Source organism: Seriola lalandi, unplaced genomic scaffold (genome assembly GCF_002814215.2).
Source record: "Seriola lalandi dorsalis isolate HSWRI2012SDOR001 ecotype SW California unplaced genomic scaffold, Sedor1 jcf7180002054332, whole genome shotgun sequence".
NCBI classification, from domain to species: Eukaryota; Metazoa; Chordata; class Actinopteri; order Carangiformes; family Carangidae; genus Seriola; species Seriola lalandi.
Window position 1 is genome coordinate 271,309 of NW_019524885.1, and position 17,674 is coordinate 288,982.

The 17,674-nt window shown below is 40.2% G+C and overlaps 1 protein-coding gene across 3 annotated transcripts in view; it reads right to left on the bottom strand.

The window, feature by feature from the left end:
- cntfr (ciliary neurotrophic factor receptor) overlaps positions 1 to 17,674 on the bottom strand; it is a 233,737-nt gene that overhangs the window by 134,220 nt on the left and 81,843 nt on the right. For all 3 annotated transcript variants that reach the window (XM_023407283.2, XM_087174242.1, XM_023407284.2), the window contains one exon: positions 6,726 to 6,807. In XM_023407283.2, coding sequence (XP_023263051.2) covers positions 6,726 to 6,807 — 82 coding nt within the window. The remainder of the gene's footprint in view (positions 1 to 6,725; positions 6,808 to 17,674) is intronic.

Below are 17,674 nucleotides of genomic sequence, written 5' to 3' on the forward strand. Positions count from 1 at the left end.
AGGTTCCCTGCCGGCACATGCACGGCTTACACATATAGACAAACAGACACACTTCACACAGACATCAATTTATGTGCTTATTTGCTTATTTACAGCAGCTGTCTGCTTCCTCCAATGACACATCACAGTTTGGTTGAAATCCATGAATAATGGATCACATTTAGTTGTCTAGATTTGTCTTTTGTACTTCTAAAAGCATGCAGAAACACAAATGACAAACAGCAGCTAATATTTCAAGTCCTTTCATCATGAGAGCTTTTAGTTTGGCGGACATGTCCTGAATTATGTCTGTGAACTTAATAGTCCAACCTCTCTCATTGTCTTGTCATCAAAACCCATTGATTTTACTTTACTTGTGGTGATTTTTCTTACTCTATGTGAATATACTGTACATGTTCATGTAAGATTTTTTTTTCTTTGCATCCCTTTTGTGGTATTTGTTTTGTTTTATTATGAAAATCACTTGGATATCAAACCTACATGATAAACCCTCCAGACTGAACCAAAAAAGTATAATGGTAAGTCACTTTGCAATTCATGCATTTGGAATACTTAAAGGAGCTATTCTTAAGATATGCTAATGCTACCTAGCCCACATTAGCATTAACATCCGTTTACCTACCAGTCTAGAAGAAACGTTATGAGTTCAGCAACAAAGTTAATACTTTTACTTGCCAGGAGCTGCCTCCAGTGGTGGAAAGCAATGCCAATGTTTTGTTTTTTTTTAAAGTTATTTTTTCAGGTATTTTTGCATTTATTCCTATGTGCACTGTACAGTGAGTGAATGATAGGAAGGTCAGGGAGAGAGAGAGGGGATGACATGCAGCAGGTTGGATTCAAACCAATGGCGGCTGCAGTTAGTACTTAGCCTATGTGGTAGGTGCTCTTCCAGGTGAGCCACCAAGGCGCCTACAGCCATCAGTTAGTTTGCTGACCAGCTAGCCTCCGTCTTGTTACACTGTAGCTTCCAATCTGTCTTGTTATTAGCTCTTCTGTTATACAGGCAACAATGGCTGAGGTTCTTATCAAGCCACAATCACTACCACATGCTCCTAGAAGAAACCACATTCAGCAGAGAAAACTTACAAATGGCCTCTTAAAAAACTCATTACATTAAAAAGCTACTTAATTTCACTCAGTAGAGCACCTGCAATTACAGCAGTCTCTCTTCTGATATCCAACATTTCTATTTAGACTATAAGCAACAGTAAATAAAAATACTCACATAATAACATGTATGGACTGTGTTTAATGAGTGAAAAGAGAAAGAAAGACCTTTTTCCATCCGACAACTCACTTTTGGAGTCCATAGCTATTAATGCTAATTACATCCGCCCATGAGCATGTGCACATGCACATGAATTAGATTAGACTTGGCTGTCATGCACAATAGAGGGGGGGTTAAAAAAAATCACAAGGATTAATTTAATTTGAACATTTAACATGATCCATTCACAAGGGTGTGGATAAATAAGTCTGAGAGTAGCAAAGCGCATGCCCAGGCATGTTGGAAAGTCATGGCAGCACGTGTCAAATCCTTAAGAAATAAATACAGCTTTGACAGCTGTAATACCATAGAATTAGTGTGAGAGTTAACCGCTTACTCTCCTGTTGTCTCTCATTCATTCTCTTTCCTGTTCGCTGCCTCTCCTCCGCTCTCTCTCCTCTGTCCATAGTAATTAGATGGAATCAATGTGAGGTAAAGAAGCTCAGTAGAGGGCAGAAAGGAAACACAAAAACATTTAGTGACGGCGGTGTAGCGTCAGTGGCAAATGATGTCATGGCCAATAAATCTGCTGTTGACCATTTGGGTGATGGATTGAGGGTGGGAGAAGAGGAGGTGGAGATAGAAATGGGGCATAAAGAGAAAAAAAAGATCCAGAGAGATAAGGTAATATATAGAATTTAGAGAGACGAAGAAAGAAGAGAAGGCTGACAAAAATGAAGAGAAAATGGGAGGGTAACAAGTGTGGATGATGTGGACGGTGAAGTGGAGGAAGAGGGTGAAGTATCGAGTGGGTGAGGGGGAAGGGAAATAGAGAGGCATGAAGACATAGTGGCAGGGAGACGGAGAGCTGGGGGGAATGATTATGAGTGGAAACGTTCGTCTCTCAATCAGGATATGGACTCCAATAAATAACATGCTCTCTCAGTGAAAAGCATGATGTCACTGCATTCACACACTTCCTCTCTCTCTCACATACACTCTCCCTCACACACACACTACAAGGAAGAGACGGTGGTGAAGGAGCAGATGTAACTGCAGTTATAATAAAACCAAAATACAAAATTCACTCAAACTCTGAGTAAACAATCCCAATTGCTTCCCTACTTCCCTCATGCTGTATTTAATTTTCTTAATTTATTTTGCTGCCTTCCTCCACTTTCTATTGATTGTTCTTGTACTTTGCTCATTGATATTCGTGTTGTGCTTGTTCTCAGTATTTACTGTGTAAGGCACCTCGTTAATGGCATTGTATTGCTTTGACTAGGAACTTTCTGGTGTATCTCAGGATTGAAAATAAGATAGAACCAAAGACAGAGAGAGAGAAGGGTGAGGGAGGAGTAGGTGAATATAAAGAGACAAAAAAGGATTAAGACAAACAGCGAGAGAAAGTAAGGTTTATTTTGGCTATGTAAGTGATCAATCATCAGGTTCTCCATGCATGAGAGGATTCACTTTGTATGTAATGTGAATGATGGTATCACTGCTGAAATAGAATAATCTGGAAGAAGCAGAGACATCCAGAGCAGCAATGAGTAATGTGTTTTGTTTCATTTGAAAATTCAGTTTTTAACTGCGTCTGTGTGTGAAGACCATAAGAAGGGATTCTCATTCTCGTTTTTCATAGCCTAAGTCATCAGTTGGATAGTCAATTCTTCAAGTAATCCAAACACTAGACGACGCACTCACCTCCTGGCAGTGAAGTTTTAGAGGTCTTCACAAATATAATATAATATAATATAATTTTATATATATATATATATATATATATATATAGATATATATATATGTATATGTATATATAATATAATTCCAGTATAGCAGAATAGATTTGAAGTATTTGACAATACAATACCACCGTCATTATCATCTTTACCTCCTGGCAACTGGCAAATACTGATAGAGGCTAACTCATCTCATCACCACGAGACTGTGCTGGCAAAGCAATCTGTTGTCTATCTAATACTACTGAATAAAATTAGGTTGTTAATTCTTGAAAGACTTTTTTTCCCTTTCTCCTCCAACCTGACCACAGGAGGTTCAGAGGTCAGGGTCAGCGGATCAGCACAGCGTGTCTGGAACTAGTTGACATTCAGCATCTTGCTTGAGGACAGCAGGGAAATGGTTGTTAACATAGATGCTAAGAGCTGTAAATATTCAAGGAAATTCACTCTTGTCTCTTCGTCTGTCATCTGTTCTGTATTCTCTCATGTCGTTTCCTGTGTCTGCCTTGTTTCTTTTCCACCTACCCAATATCTTTCCCATTCCCCCTCTTACCATCTCGTCGTCTGTTTTTCACTGGCAATCAAAAATCAAATTCATGTTCAAGGAAGTCTCACTCCCTTTCTCTGCGGGTTTAAAGCTTTCAATTATTTTCGTTTTCTTTTGCTTTTTTTGTTTTGTCAAGTGGGGTTTCATTATGAGACTGTTGTTTCCTTTGCTGGGGTTTCTATCCAAGAGTTTTTTTTCTTCAAATCAATCACATCACGAAAGCTGAATGGAAATGACACACTCAATGAACTTATAAAAAGTTTTTATACTTGGGAGGAAAAAGTCCAGTTGCTGAATTATGCAGCATTAGTGGAAATACACAGTGAATGACATACAGCGATATTTGCCCATGAAATACTGGATCATTTACATGTCAGATGTTGCTTCTCAGGCCTTAATGTGATTTTAATAACTAATCCAAATCCATTCATATAGTAGATTTTTTATTTCATTTTATTCGCTCCAGTATTAGAATCATTGAATAAGAGGTAAAACAGTTTTTATCTGTTTATTTTCTGAGATTTCTGTTCATGCTTCATATGAAATGACTCTTAAGTCTCATCGCAACCACTTACTCTGATTATTCCTGAATTCATAATCACATTTGGATTTGTTTTTTTTTTCTAGAAACATTTATTTATTTAATATTTGAATCAAAGCATGGATTATGGATAATGTGTACTTGACACAAAGGGATAATGACAGCTTTTCTGACATTAATCAAATCTTTATCAAAGGGTATTTCTTCATGCATGTGCTCCATCTGACTCTGTACTTCACACATGATTTTCTTTCCTTATTTTATTTTTTTTTGAATGAGTTCTTGCCATACTTGTCGATCCTCTATCATCCCTTCTGTCTGTCTGTCATCTCTTTGTGTCTTTCTCTCCCTTGTCTGTCTCTCCTTTACTTCCCGTCCCTCCATCATCCAGACAACATTGATTTCTATATGTGCGGCGCATGTATCTATTTGTTCGTAAATGTTTTCCACCAGTGTTTCTCATTGTTCAGCAATGCACTGCTGCCATTAATTATGACGTCTCAAATGGATTTCCCATTCTCTCTATGTCACACAGACACACACACACACACACATAGATGGTACATACACACATAGGTACACACATGTGCATTTTGTACAACTGAGTCAAACCTAATAAGAGAGTTCTTCCCATTCCATCCCTTTGTATTGAATATGTATGTGTGTGTGCACATGTGTTAGTCTCTTTCTCTCACTGTGTGTTTGTGTGTGTGTGTGTGTGTGTGTGTGTGTGTGTGTGTGTGTGTGTGTGTGTGTGTGTGTGTGTGTATGTGTGCACATGATACTGGGGGCAAAGGTATATCTGGCAATACTATTACTATATTATTGATATTTGGTGATGCCTTTGTTATGATTGCTTTTCATATTTGGGTATTTGTGTGTTATATTGTATTTGTAATTCTGTATAGGTTTGTGCACTCATGTTGCAGGCGTGTGTGTGTGTGTGTGTATGTGTGTGTGGCAGCTGGTCCCATGTAGCACAGAAAACAAAGGCAAGTGATAGACAGTGACAGCTACACTACAGTGCTCGCTTGCTCACACACACACACACATACACACACACACACACACACACACACATACAATTCTTCCCAAAGACGGAACTGACAGCTCTCTTTCTTCTATTCATGTTATTCATTCCTCGCTCTATCTATATCTGTTATTCCCTGCAGTCCTGCCTTTTCACCTTTTTCTCCCTTCACTTCTTTCAGCTCATCTGAAAAACACCAAAAATAAAAATAGATAAAGATCGATCATCACGATACAGCTACATTTTAAGCTGAAAAGAATATTGAGAACATATACAATGAGGTTCAGGAGTTTAACTTGATTTCCATTTATTTTAAGAGACTAAAGTTGTATTAAAATAAAGTAGTAGTAGTAGTCTTAGGCTTTCAACACACAACACTTATTTTCTCCGTGCTTTAACCTGGACTCTTCCCCATCAAGCATCAATTGTTATTCCTCCTGAGTTTCATTTTCAATCTGTCCGTCTGTCCGCTTCCATTTCCCTCCCATCGTTTCTCTATTTTTTCAATTTCGTCCAGTTTTCTTGTATCCTTTTTGGTTCCCTCTTTCACTTTCACTTCCTCAAAGACAACATTCCTATTCCCTAAGCCATTTCTGCTCAGTTAATGCGTGTGTGTGTGTGTGTGTGTGTGTGTGTGTGCGTGTGTGTAGTATGACCCTCGTGACATTGTGATGTGCGTCACTGGGGACTTTCTGACTTCCTAAGACTCTTTCTTTGGGTGAGCTGAACAGACCTGGCCTCATTGGCTAATAAGCCATAGCCACTCTCCACTAAAAGTCAAGTGACAAATTGACTCCCCTGTTAAGCACACACACACACACACCATTTACACACATGCTCTAATTTATGGTCATGCATCCTATGTGAATTCTCAGAAAAGCAGTCACTGCATTATGAAGGTCTTTTCAGCTTCTCTTCTCTCCCTCTAAACCTCAGCACACAAATCATTTGAAACACGCTCATGATCATCAGTTGACCTGACTGGCTTCTTTGTTGAATCCTTATTTGTTATGGAGGTAGCCTTGGCAATGTGGCCAAAATATTAGCACCAGGCAGTGAGGGATGACTAGAAGACTGGGTCAGATATTGTTTCTCTGTTTGTGAGTGACTGGTACATTTTGCTTTTTTAACTGCTGACCTCACGGCGAATAAACAGCCACGGCAGTTCAAACCGAAATCACACGCACCGAAGTATTTGGCTAACATCTGGAACTATACAACAAAATCTTAACCCTAGCTCCACAAGTGGTCAACTAAATCACAATGTAAAAAAACAAAAGCAGAAAGAAAGTAAGGTTAGCAATTTTTGTTTCTCCAAATGATCTCAAGACACATAAAATCAAGTTTATATAGAAAAAAGAAAGATGACTGGCTTTGTCAGTATTATAAAACAACAGAAACCATCAGCAGGAAGAAGGGTATCTAAGTATAGAAGAGATTAAGTGAGCACTGGAGTAGAGGAAAGGAGAGATAATACAGTAGAGTGGGACACGGTGGGGTAACAGTAAAGTTGAGGGGAAGAAAAGAGCACAGTAGAATAGATTCAAGGTTAACCGTCCCGCCTGGGTCGACCGGAACAAAATCGAAGAAGGAGAAACAGAGAGGGGCCTCAGCACGGAGGAGGGACAGCGGTAATGAAGATAAAAATGCATACTCACCAAGCTGACTGCGTCTCTGAGCGTAGGCTACCACCACCGCGGCCAGAACTACACAGCACAACGATGTCACAAGGTTTGCCATCTGTAGACACACACACAGCAAAGTCATCAGCGTTGGAGGAGCGCGTGCAAGGGGGACAGACAGAGAGGCAGAGGGCCGGCGAGCGAGAGTGTCCACCTGTCGTCCCGACTGACTGACAGACCCATAGACACCTACGACACCATGTAAGAGATGGAGAGATAGCTGCTTCCTGTCCTATCTCAATATCTCAGTCTCTCTGTCAGTGTCTCCTTTCACTATTACAGTCCCTGAAGTAGCTTTCTCTCTTTCCTGTTCTGTTTCCTTCTCACTCATCAAACTCTCCTTCTTTTTTATAAAAAAAAAAGATTTTCTTTCTTTACTTCTCACTGTTATTATCCTTTTCACTGTATAACACCCCACACACACACCCACCCACCCACACACACACATACGCACATACACACAGCCCTCTCTCTCTTTCTGTTCATCAGCTAATGGGTCCATCCTCTCTGGGATGGGCTATGGCCAGCAGCTCTTAAAGGTATAGCACACACAAACACACAGCTTTCATGTGAAACAACAAGACATCACGGACTTCCCACTTCCTCCTTGTTTCCTCGTAAAATGTTTAAAACCTCAATTTTAACATTCAGGTACTTCCTGTTTATAAGAGATGAGGAGTTGAAGGCTGCTCCGTTTCCTTATCGTTCAGTGTCTTTCTTCTTTCTCCCCATCTTGCTTCATTCATTCCTTTAATGTCAAAAAATTGCAAAATTTTGGCAAATAAAGGCATTTGCATATCAATACCACTGAAGATGTTTAATTTAAAGAGCTTATCTTGTAAGTTAAAGGAAGAGTTTGTCATCTTGGGAGTTGCTTTTGTTTCCCCTTTTTTTTGATGGCACTCTCAGCTAACTTTGCTAATGTAGCTTAGCACAAAAAGTGGAGACGGGGGAAAACACAGAGCCTGGCTCTGTCTTAACTAACTGACTAATTAACCTGTAATATGCAACATATTGTATATGTTGAAATGTTGCTTCTGTATGGCTTAAAGACATGAGGTCAGAGGTCAGGGTCAGCTCCAAACAAATAGATAAATAAAAATAAAAAATCTACACCACTTGAGCTTGTATGAATTCACCATCCTGTTCAAGGACGCTTGAGCAGGGCGGAAGCCTGCCAACAAGGGGGCATGAACCCAGATCCTCTTCTCTGTCTCCCACCCCCCACCCCACCCCCCTCCTCTGATCAGTGAGGAGAGATAGTTGGCTCTCTTACAGACAGAGGTTGTCTGAGGGTCTGCTCGCTGCTGAGACTCGCTGTGAGTAAGGTGTTTGTGTCTGCGTGTGGAGAACAGAGTGAGCACTCTAAATAGAGGCAAAGAAAGGAAAGTGAATTTCCTTGTTCTTTTAATGCAAGACTCCAGCTGTTACAAACCACTGTCATCTCCCATTACCTCTTGCTCTTTGTTTAGCTTCAGCTGCTTTTTTTTTTTCTTTTACTCTTCCTCCTCCTTTTACCATCTCTCCCTCTCTCCCTCTCTCTCTCTCTCTCTGAGTCTTTTTCACCCACTTCACTTCGTATTTCTCAGATCCCCTCCTACATATCATATCCTTCACTCTCCCTGTCTCTTTTTGTTAAGGTTGATCTCGAACACCACTACACCATGTTTAAGCATCCCAGAACGAAAGAGACATATCTGCAAGCATTGCTGAGTGACGTTCAAGAACATGAAAAAGCTTTTACAGTCAGACTAAAATGTCAAAAGGCAATGAAACAGTCGAAGACATTAAACACACGAGGGATTCTCATGAACAACCAAACTAATGGTGTTTGAAAAGAAAATAATTTTACACTCAAACAGGTTATGAGAGTGAAGATCAAACACAGATTTACATAAACCACAAAAATCATTCTGTCAAAAAAATAAATAAAAGCATAAAACTTTCACAAGTTCGTTAATTGAAGAAGTCTGAGGTTTTCAAATAACATTTCAGGTGTGCTTTTTTTTTTCTTTTTCTTTTTTGGTCGAAGCAACAAAAAGTGATTTTGGGGAGGTTTTTTATAAATCATTAAGACAGTGGCATTCAAGTTACTCCCTGCAACACTGTCTGAAAATTATGAAAACCAGAAGAAAGAGACGGAATAAAACACCAAAAAAAGAACATCCTTCATGGCCCAATCAATCCCAAGATTCATTGCGCGTTGGCAATGAAAGCAAACAATGCCGACAGACAGCCTGAGGATTGCACTTTGTTATCCGATTGTCTCCTTTTGGTCTGGCCTTTGCGTCCTGCGACATAGTATGTAGAATAAACACATAATCATAAGCTAATTGGTTTTTATTCTGTATTAAAAAAATATTCAAAAATTTCCCCATTGTTATTTCTTTTCCAGCAGACCAGGAAATCAAATGACATTTGATTTCAAACTCTAAACTGTGGATAATCGTATACATTAGATTGTGTAGCACAACAATATTAAAAGTCTCTGAGGTGTAAACAATAAATGGTAACCATAGAGGATAATTTTAATCGTCTGTTTTAAGCATCCGCTTCTCACCGGCTTTAATAGGTTAAACAACACTGTCTTTTTTGAAGTGTGCAGTGACAGGGAAGGAAGATGTTTGTGTGCATCCATTTTTCTTGTTGTTTTGTGTTTGTTTGAGGCATGGGAGCGTTGTTGTCGCATGTGTAGTTGATACGTTTGAGCTACTTCTTGCACTTGCTGCTCCATCTGTTGAATGCCGATCTGCACTCCAATTTGCATAGCTAACATTTACAGATTTTGCACCCTCGCTTTAATCACACTTGCTCTAATATGTGTTTTGCTGCACAGTTACACTGCAAGCTGCTTTTTACTGCGTGGAAAATAATAGAAGGAAACTCTCTAAGTGAAAAGTGGGTGAAGTTCTGTAATAGTGCTATTAAGGTTTGTGTTCTTTGTATGTTATTTGTGCAAACATACATGTAGACACACAAACACATGAATGTTAAAAATCCACAGGTGTTTTTTTATTTATAATGACAGAGGAGTAGATTTCAGCACTGTGAAACACAGTCAACTAATCTTTTTTCTCATTAACAATAAGTAAATCTACATTTTTTTTTTTCTAGGTATCGTATTTTCAGAACATGAGTTGCTCAGACTTGAAGTGTGTTATATAATGAGTCGACTGGATAAACTGCTGACAGTTCACTCAGCTCATTACATTAAAGAAACATCATCAGCGTATTAGCATATTAGACTTCCCGGCATTCATCTTTTCAGAGTGAAACCTCTCCAGAGACTCTTCCTTTTTGTAGTCTAAAGAAGACAGACATGATGGAAACTTGATGTCTATCTTTAATACATCTGACGGCAAGTCGCGGTTGTTTCTTCTCATAATGGTGAAAAACATCCAAACCACGAGGAAGGTTGGTGTTGAATTAATTCCCTAATTTAACACGGTCGCTGGGAGCAGCATCAGTTGTTTTCATCGCACATACACCGGTGAGAAAAGTTGTTTTAGTCGTGCGTTCTTCAAATGGAAAAGTGACTCTATAAACTGAGAATATGTGAAAAGACAAACAATCTGAGTGTTATTATGATTGTGACTGAACTGATTCAACTAAAGATCTTATGTCTGTTGAAGTTCTTCTCTCAAGCTCAGTTCATTTTACATCCAAAACTCCTAAAATGACTTTGAACTTCATGATGAGTCAACTTCGCTTCCCTTATTTTTAAGGCAGCTGGGGAACTTACATGTTGGAGTTAAACCATCTTAAAAATGCTTCACAGTGGAATGAGAGGCATTTGCCTTTAAAAAATGAAAAAAAGAAAAGATAAAGTCTGCTTTTGAGTTTCATTATATGAAGCGATGAGCCTTTGTGTGTGCGCACCTGTGACTTTGAAAGATAGAAACAGTGAGAGTCTGCGAGCGTGAATGTGACTGAGAGAACGATTGTGTGTTTAGCGTGTGTGTGTGCGTCTGTTTGTATGTGTGAGTGATTGGCAGTTCATATGTATTTCATCTGAGCAGATATTGAGGAGAGTGACAGGGGGTGAAATTAAAATTGCATCCCTTGTCAGAGCATCACAATCCCCATCTCTGCTCTTCATTTTCTAAGTGCTGGTTTGCCCATCAAAACCCAAATGGTATGTGTGTGTGTGTGTGTGTGTGTTTGTGTGTGTGTGTGTGTGTGTGTGTGCATGTGCATCTGGGATTCTCTGGGTGCAAACGCTCTAGTAACTGTGTGTGTGTGTGTGTGTGTGTGTGTGTGTGTGTGCGTGCGTGCGCTTGAAACTGTGGGGGTATTTAGCCCGTCTATCAGCAAACAATACAGTTTTGAAATTTGACAGCTTCAGATCGCTCACATAATGATAGCCCACGGGCGGTTAGCGCTGCAATCACACAAACTCAATACAAACCCTCCTCCCTTTATCCATCCATCCTTCCCTCCCCTGACCCCTCCCATTTATTCCCTCCTTCTTCCCGTCTTCCATATTTATTTATTCATTTCTTATTGGAGGGGAAAGAGCTGAATAGGCGTGATTCTTTTGGCTGCTTAATTAAAATATATAATTCATCGCTGCGTCAAATGATTTTTGCCTCTGCGTCTTTGTGGAGTCCGATTTGGGAACATTTGCATTTAAATTGGAAAGCCAGGAGGGAAATACACTAGGCGGGCCAGTGTGTGTGTGTGTGTGTGTGTGTGTGTGTGTGTGTGTGTGTGTGTGTGTGTGCGTGTGTGTATGTGTGTGTGAAGATAACAAGCATCCTTCTCTTAAAGAAATGCACATACGTACTCTTTCTTTCTCTCTTTCTTTGGTCTTTTTTTCATTCACAATGTGCAAGAACCAAAATCACACGACTACACTGGTCTGCCAAATGGCACAAGAGAACATCCTGTAATGGAAACGTTGGGAGATTTTGTCCCTTGAAATAACAACTTGTGTGACCAGCCATATGTTCACTCAGTTCCTCTTGCTAATTAATTCCGATCCACATTTCACAAAAATCACTAATTGATTAAAGCAGAGATGTAACAAACACATACACATGTAATTTCTCTCTGTGTCTCTTTCTCTCGAAAACAAAACAGCCGAATCCCCCCTGTCAGCAAACTGTCAGAAACAGAATAGTTCATTACAAATGTGTCTGCGGAGAAAATAAAAGGAAGCGTACTCCTGGGTAATAAATGAGCTCTCTAATTTATAGCAAGTGTTGCATTTACAGCCCCTCCGGAACATCAACCATAGCTATCAAATGTACAGGAGAAGCTAATAATAGATGCCTCGAATTATTGTTTGGAAGACCATCAACAGGAAACTGTGTCTAAAGAGATTTTACAAAGTGAGATCAATCATGTGAGAATCATGTGGGTTTTTTTTTTTTTTTTTGTAAGGGTTGTTACTGAATGTGATTTATTCATCCTGACAATTAAAACATATGATGCTGAGACAGAGGTGCATTATCCTGCAGGCACGTAGCTGGAGGTCAGCTGTTTTTTAGATGCTGAAACCAGCGTGTCTGGCAGCGTAGAGCATATTAAGAGTCTGTAAAAATCACACCTGCCTGCTCGGTTTATATACCGAGTCACAACAACGCAACTGGGGGAGAAATGGACTGTGCTCATAAACACGAAAGACTGCTTAATATAGCAACTAGAGAGAGTACGACACAGGCAGCCTGACTCCTCTCTGAGCTACCGTAAAAACGTAGAAGTTCCTAGAGGCTTCGTCCCTCTAAATCCAAAAAGTTTTTAAAAGGATATACCGAGCCATGATAAAGACTGAGACAATGGGGATTCACCAGGAGAAAGGGTGAATAACTCCAGATACTTTCAGGGCAAATATTCTAATTTCATCATCATGAAAAATAAAACCTTGAAACTCTTGAGCGAAGGCATCATATCCAGGGGGGGGTGGGGTGGGACTGATGCATCAAAAGGATCCTCACTGTAGAAATAAAACCTCTGGTCTGTGCACCACTAAATGAAATTGACTGACTGGCTTACTTTTGACACGTTTGTCCTACCTCGGGGCAATGATTGACAAGCAAGGCTTCTTTCTTTTTTTCCAAGGCCATGTACACTGGCAGTTTGTTTTGGTATTTTTCATTCTGTTCACAGAGTGATGTCCACAAAATTAAGAGTAAGGATACTTCTCAAAGGTCTAAGATATAAGTCTTAGGTTGAGTGTCCTGGTGGGTAAATAAAATCCCAAACCACTGTGTAAAAAAATAAAAAACGGAAGAAATCCCCCTTAATGAATTCGGTGGGAAATGCAAAACTTGTACTTTTGGCACAAGAGGATTCATATTGTGAATCTCCAAGTTAGTTAAAGGTCCCATATTTTATGCTTGTTTTATTTGAAGTTTTGATATCTATAAGAAGATATATTTGTGGTTTAAAGTACAAAAAACCCACTCAGTGTAGTTTTACATCTCCTCTCTGAGGTCTCTCTCTGGAGCTCTGGTAACAACAGGTCAGTGAGCCAATCAGAAGAGAGGCCCAGACTGTTTTCTGAGTGACTGAAAAAAATATATATGGCAGATTTCAGGTAAACACTCAGAGAAAACAAATCCAGCAAGGCTTGATGGTGGGCTGTGCTGGGGGCAGTGATGTTATATACATTTTATTATTATATTATATTATTAATATAGAACCTAAACCTGCTTCATAATCAAAAAAGAAATGGAAATCTCACTTTATTAAATATGGGCCCTTTAAGCTGTAAACAACAACCAAAATAGCATAAAAAGGGAATAGTTTTCTAGTTTCAAGTTAAAAATCTTTTCCAACTTTTTTCAAATGGACAGAAGAGTCCTCAAAAAAAAGAATAAATAATAATAATCATTGCATATCTGAATGTGTGACAGATTTGTCAGAGGGAAGAACAGCCTCAATAAAAATGAAAAAAACAAAAACACTAAGTCACTTTCAAAACCCGGTTAATCAATATACGAGCGGTACGCCAAGGAGTGTGCCAGTCTGAAGGAGAGACTTAACATTTATCTACGCTTCAACAGGGACTGTAAACTAACAGACAGGTGTTTATCCGCACAGGATTGAAGCATTAATTAGCTCAAATGTTAATGAGTTTACTGTGCCTGCGACCCTGGCGACCAATAATAAGAGGAAACATGGATTTATGGCACCTCATCGATCAATAACTGTCCTGCACATGGTCCTTTTTGACCAAACACACACGTATTACACACACAAACACAAACGCATCAGCACACCGAAAATGTTGCCTGTGTAACCTTTAATGTCACACTCCATATCCAATAATACAACTTCCTCATTCCCATAATGCTTTGCTTTTCTTAGCAACACTAATTCCCTCATCAATCATGCAGGATTTCTGCAGATTACCCACAAGCGCTGATGAGGGGGGGTGGAGGGGGTTGAGGCTGATGGTGTGGCTGCTGGCATTTTGGGTACAACACACACACACACACACACACATGTGCATACACAATTACACATTCACCGATGTGCGCTGCTGGCATTTGGTGCCGAGTGTTGATAGTCGGATGGCGGTGACCTTTTTCACAGTCATTCTGGCTATAATTGCTCACTAAAGACAGCGTCAATTGTGTCTCAAGAGGTAGCAGGGGTCGAGCCCATAAACTCGCACACACATACACACACACATGCACACACCCCGGTGCATGCGCATGTGGATGACGGCACTCGGCTCTGAGTGATAAATTCAACCACTGATCACATGCGACTGCTCTCAGCTGGCTGAGATTTAGGGGACCTGAACACGTCAGCTACTATGTATCATGTATCCTACAGCAACGCTGCTGCTGCTGCTGCTGCTGCTGCTGCTGCTGCTGCGGTGGCGGCGGTGGTGTAGCTGGTGGAGGTCCCACATCACGTAGATGCAGTATCTAATGTGTTAGTTAGACGCGATCAGCTGGTAACTGAGGATCTTAGCGCAAAAAATGCACACCTCGTGGGGCAGTGGTGTGAGCTCATCCTAGGCAGTTTCCATCTCTAATAATCTACAGGGAGTATTTGTGTGCTGAGTGGGATTATTATTATTAAACATGGTAGGCGATGGCTCGAGGCTGTATGTGAATAAACAGCCCAGTGCTTGTGTCAGGTAGCAGATCTCCGATGTGCATGTATGAGTGATTCTCATGTGGGATTTCTGCACTTGTATTTTCGCTTGACTGTGTGTGTGTGTGTGTGTGTGTGTGAGAGAGTGTTTTTGTCTCCACCCAGCCATCTGGACCTCCTTGTGTGTGTAGAAGCAGATTTAGGTGGTTAGAAAGCTCTGGAAAAACATGGTGTTACCTCCAGCCCTCTCACCTCTGAACTCTATAAGTGTATCAAAGCTAAGAAAACAGAGCACTTTGTGTGTCTATGAGTGTGTGTGTGTGTGTGTCTGTGAGTGTGATTCGAACGTGTGTGTGTGTCAGCATTCTTAAGGACTACAAGGCTTTGAATGATGGGTGTAGACTCCCCTTTGTGAACGGGGAGTCTCCAGGAGCTGCGCAGCATGTGTGTGTGTGTGTGTGTGTGTGATGTACGGGCTGTGATGTCCTGAACAGAGGTGTTTTTACAGGGAGTTAATCAGAACCAGAGCTGAAGCCTTGCCCATAGTGCATGAAATGCATGCACGCACACAAACACACACACACACACACACACCTTTTGCCAAATTCAATACTACTAACCCACAGTTAACTGCATCAGTCTCTGTGTCATATCCATGTTGCTAAACAATTCAAAGATACAGTGAAACAGAACAAGTGAATGTGGATAGAGCTGCAACCACTGATCATGAAGAGTGGCCACAAAGGTATGGTAAGTTCACTTCTTTATAACTGTAAGTGTTTCGTCTCAGTGGACACTGACTGACATCCCTTATTACAGATTTCTCACATGTGCAGTTTTATTCCCCAAGACGTAAACAGTAGTTGAGTTTCCCATTCAACGGGCGTAATGGGTGGATGTCACAGTTTCACTGTCACAGGAAAGCTAGAGTACACCTCCACTATTTCCATTTCCGCCCTGAGGTGGTATGCTTTGTTACCATGGAATCACAGTTCAGTGCAGTATGGACTCAGTGGTCCAGTACTGATATTCCACATCCACAAAGACTCGTGTGAGAGGCTGAATAATGAGCTCTGCACCGGTCAAGTTCAAGCATTCCTTATGGTCAGTGTGATGAGGGGTTTGTGTCTTCCAAACCCAGTTGATGTTATATAGGGAATAATTGCCTATTCCTCTGACCAGTGTGCCGGTCAGTCTCTTTTTGACATCACTTGAAAACACTGAGGAATTTCTTGCTTAAATAATGAAGAAGAAAGAAATGTGGAGTATCCACCAGGGTCCAGCAGGTTCCTGGCTTTAACCCAGGCAGGTCGTCTATAGTCAGAGTGTGTTGGTGGTTGCTGGAGTTTGAACAGAGCCTCAGTGGTTTGCACCACCGCCTCACAATAAATGAAACTGAGATTTAAGATTCAGCTGCTGAAAAAGGAGCATTTTTAAATGCAAGAAATTTCACATTACTGTTTTAGTAGTGACCCTGTGTGCTCCTTATGTCCTAAGAGTATTTTCAGTAACACAGCACATGAATGCAATGCTATATAGATCTTTGGAAAGGCTACATTTTTTTGTTTCAGGTCTTACATCTTTTGTTAAGGCAGCACTGAGGAAGAGGTTCCAAAAAACCAGAGAACTGCAAAGAGAGACTGCAAACAAATTACACTGTAGAGACTGTAACTTAGATTCTTTGGCATGAATAAGATGTGTTTCTTAAAATGTGACATGATGGAGGCTGTTATGTAACTATCTGAGGTGTCGGATGATCTTCTCTCTGATCAGAAGTAAAACAGTGCAAACCAGGGTGATGTTAGGTCAGCACTCCAGACACTTCCTGCAACCTTCTGGTGTCATACAGGTGATATTGAAGAACAATGTGCCTGGACTTATTGTGACAACGAAAGTGAAAATTCCAAGTGGCTACAGCACACAGATTTTAATTTAGAAATAAAAATTCTGAGTTGTGACTATATAAAATGCTACTTGTAATAAGTTCACAGAGCTAAAAGTTATAAGTTATTTAAACTCAAAGCCAATATTTAAAAAAAAAAAAAGAAATAAAAAAGAAGTTAAATCAGGTAAACTCAAAGTTTTCTCGACTTTCGGTGAAGGAGACCTCAATTCCCCTCTGTTTTTTGAGCCCTTATGAAACCACAGAACCACAGAAAGATGACATAATCTTGACAGAACATAACTGGATCTCAGTGTCCGCTGCGACAAACAGTGTGTGACAGCCAGGAAGTCAGGAAATCAATCTTCAAATGTGTGGCATGCCCTCAAAGTGGTTATCAGTGATGTAAGGTATACACCTGATTTGACCAAAAGCTTTGCCAGTGTGGTCTGTGGTGGATTCAGTAGACTCAATTTGTATAACTATGATTACAGCTAAATTCAAGTAACTAATGTTGAACAAATGTACTGCATAAAAAAAAAATAGCAACTGCCCCTGACCTTCTTAAAAAAATGAAACAATTTGTGTCTTAGTATTCAGTCTATTCTGTCTTTAGCATTTTGTATGCATAGACAGGGATGGTTGATTGATTCAGGACTTCGCTCTGGTGTTTCATCTTCAGTTTATTAGCACTACAGCATCTTTTAAGAATCACCAAACTAAAATAAAACGAGAGGCTTCGGATCTCTCAGACCTGAGCTTTAACTGTGGATACGGCCTTCAGTTGGAGAGAGAGAACGTGAGAGTTAAACAGAAAGAGAGAAAGATGTGAAGTAGAGACAGAAGTGAAGGATGCAAAGTGAAAAATAAATGTAAGGTGAAAGACAGAGCATCAGATGCACGGAGAGCAAGAAACTGTGAGAGACGAACACAAATTTTCCTTCTGTCTTATTGCAGTGATGTGTGTGTGTGTGTGTGGGGGGGGGGG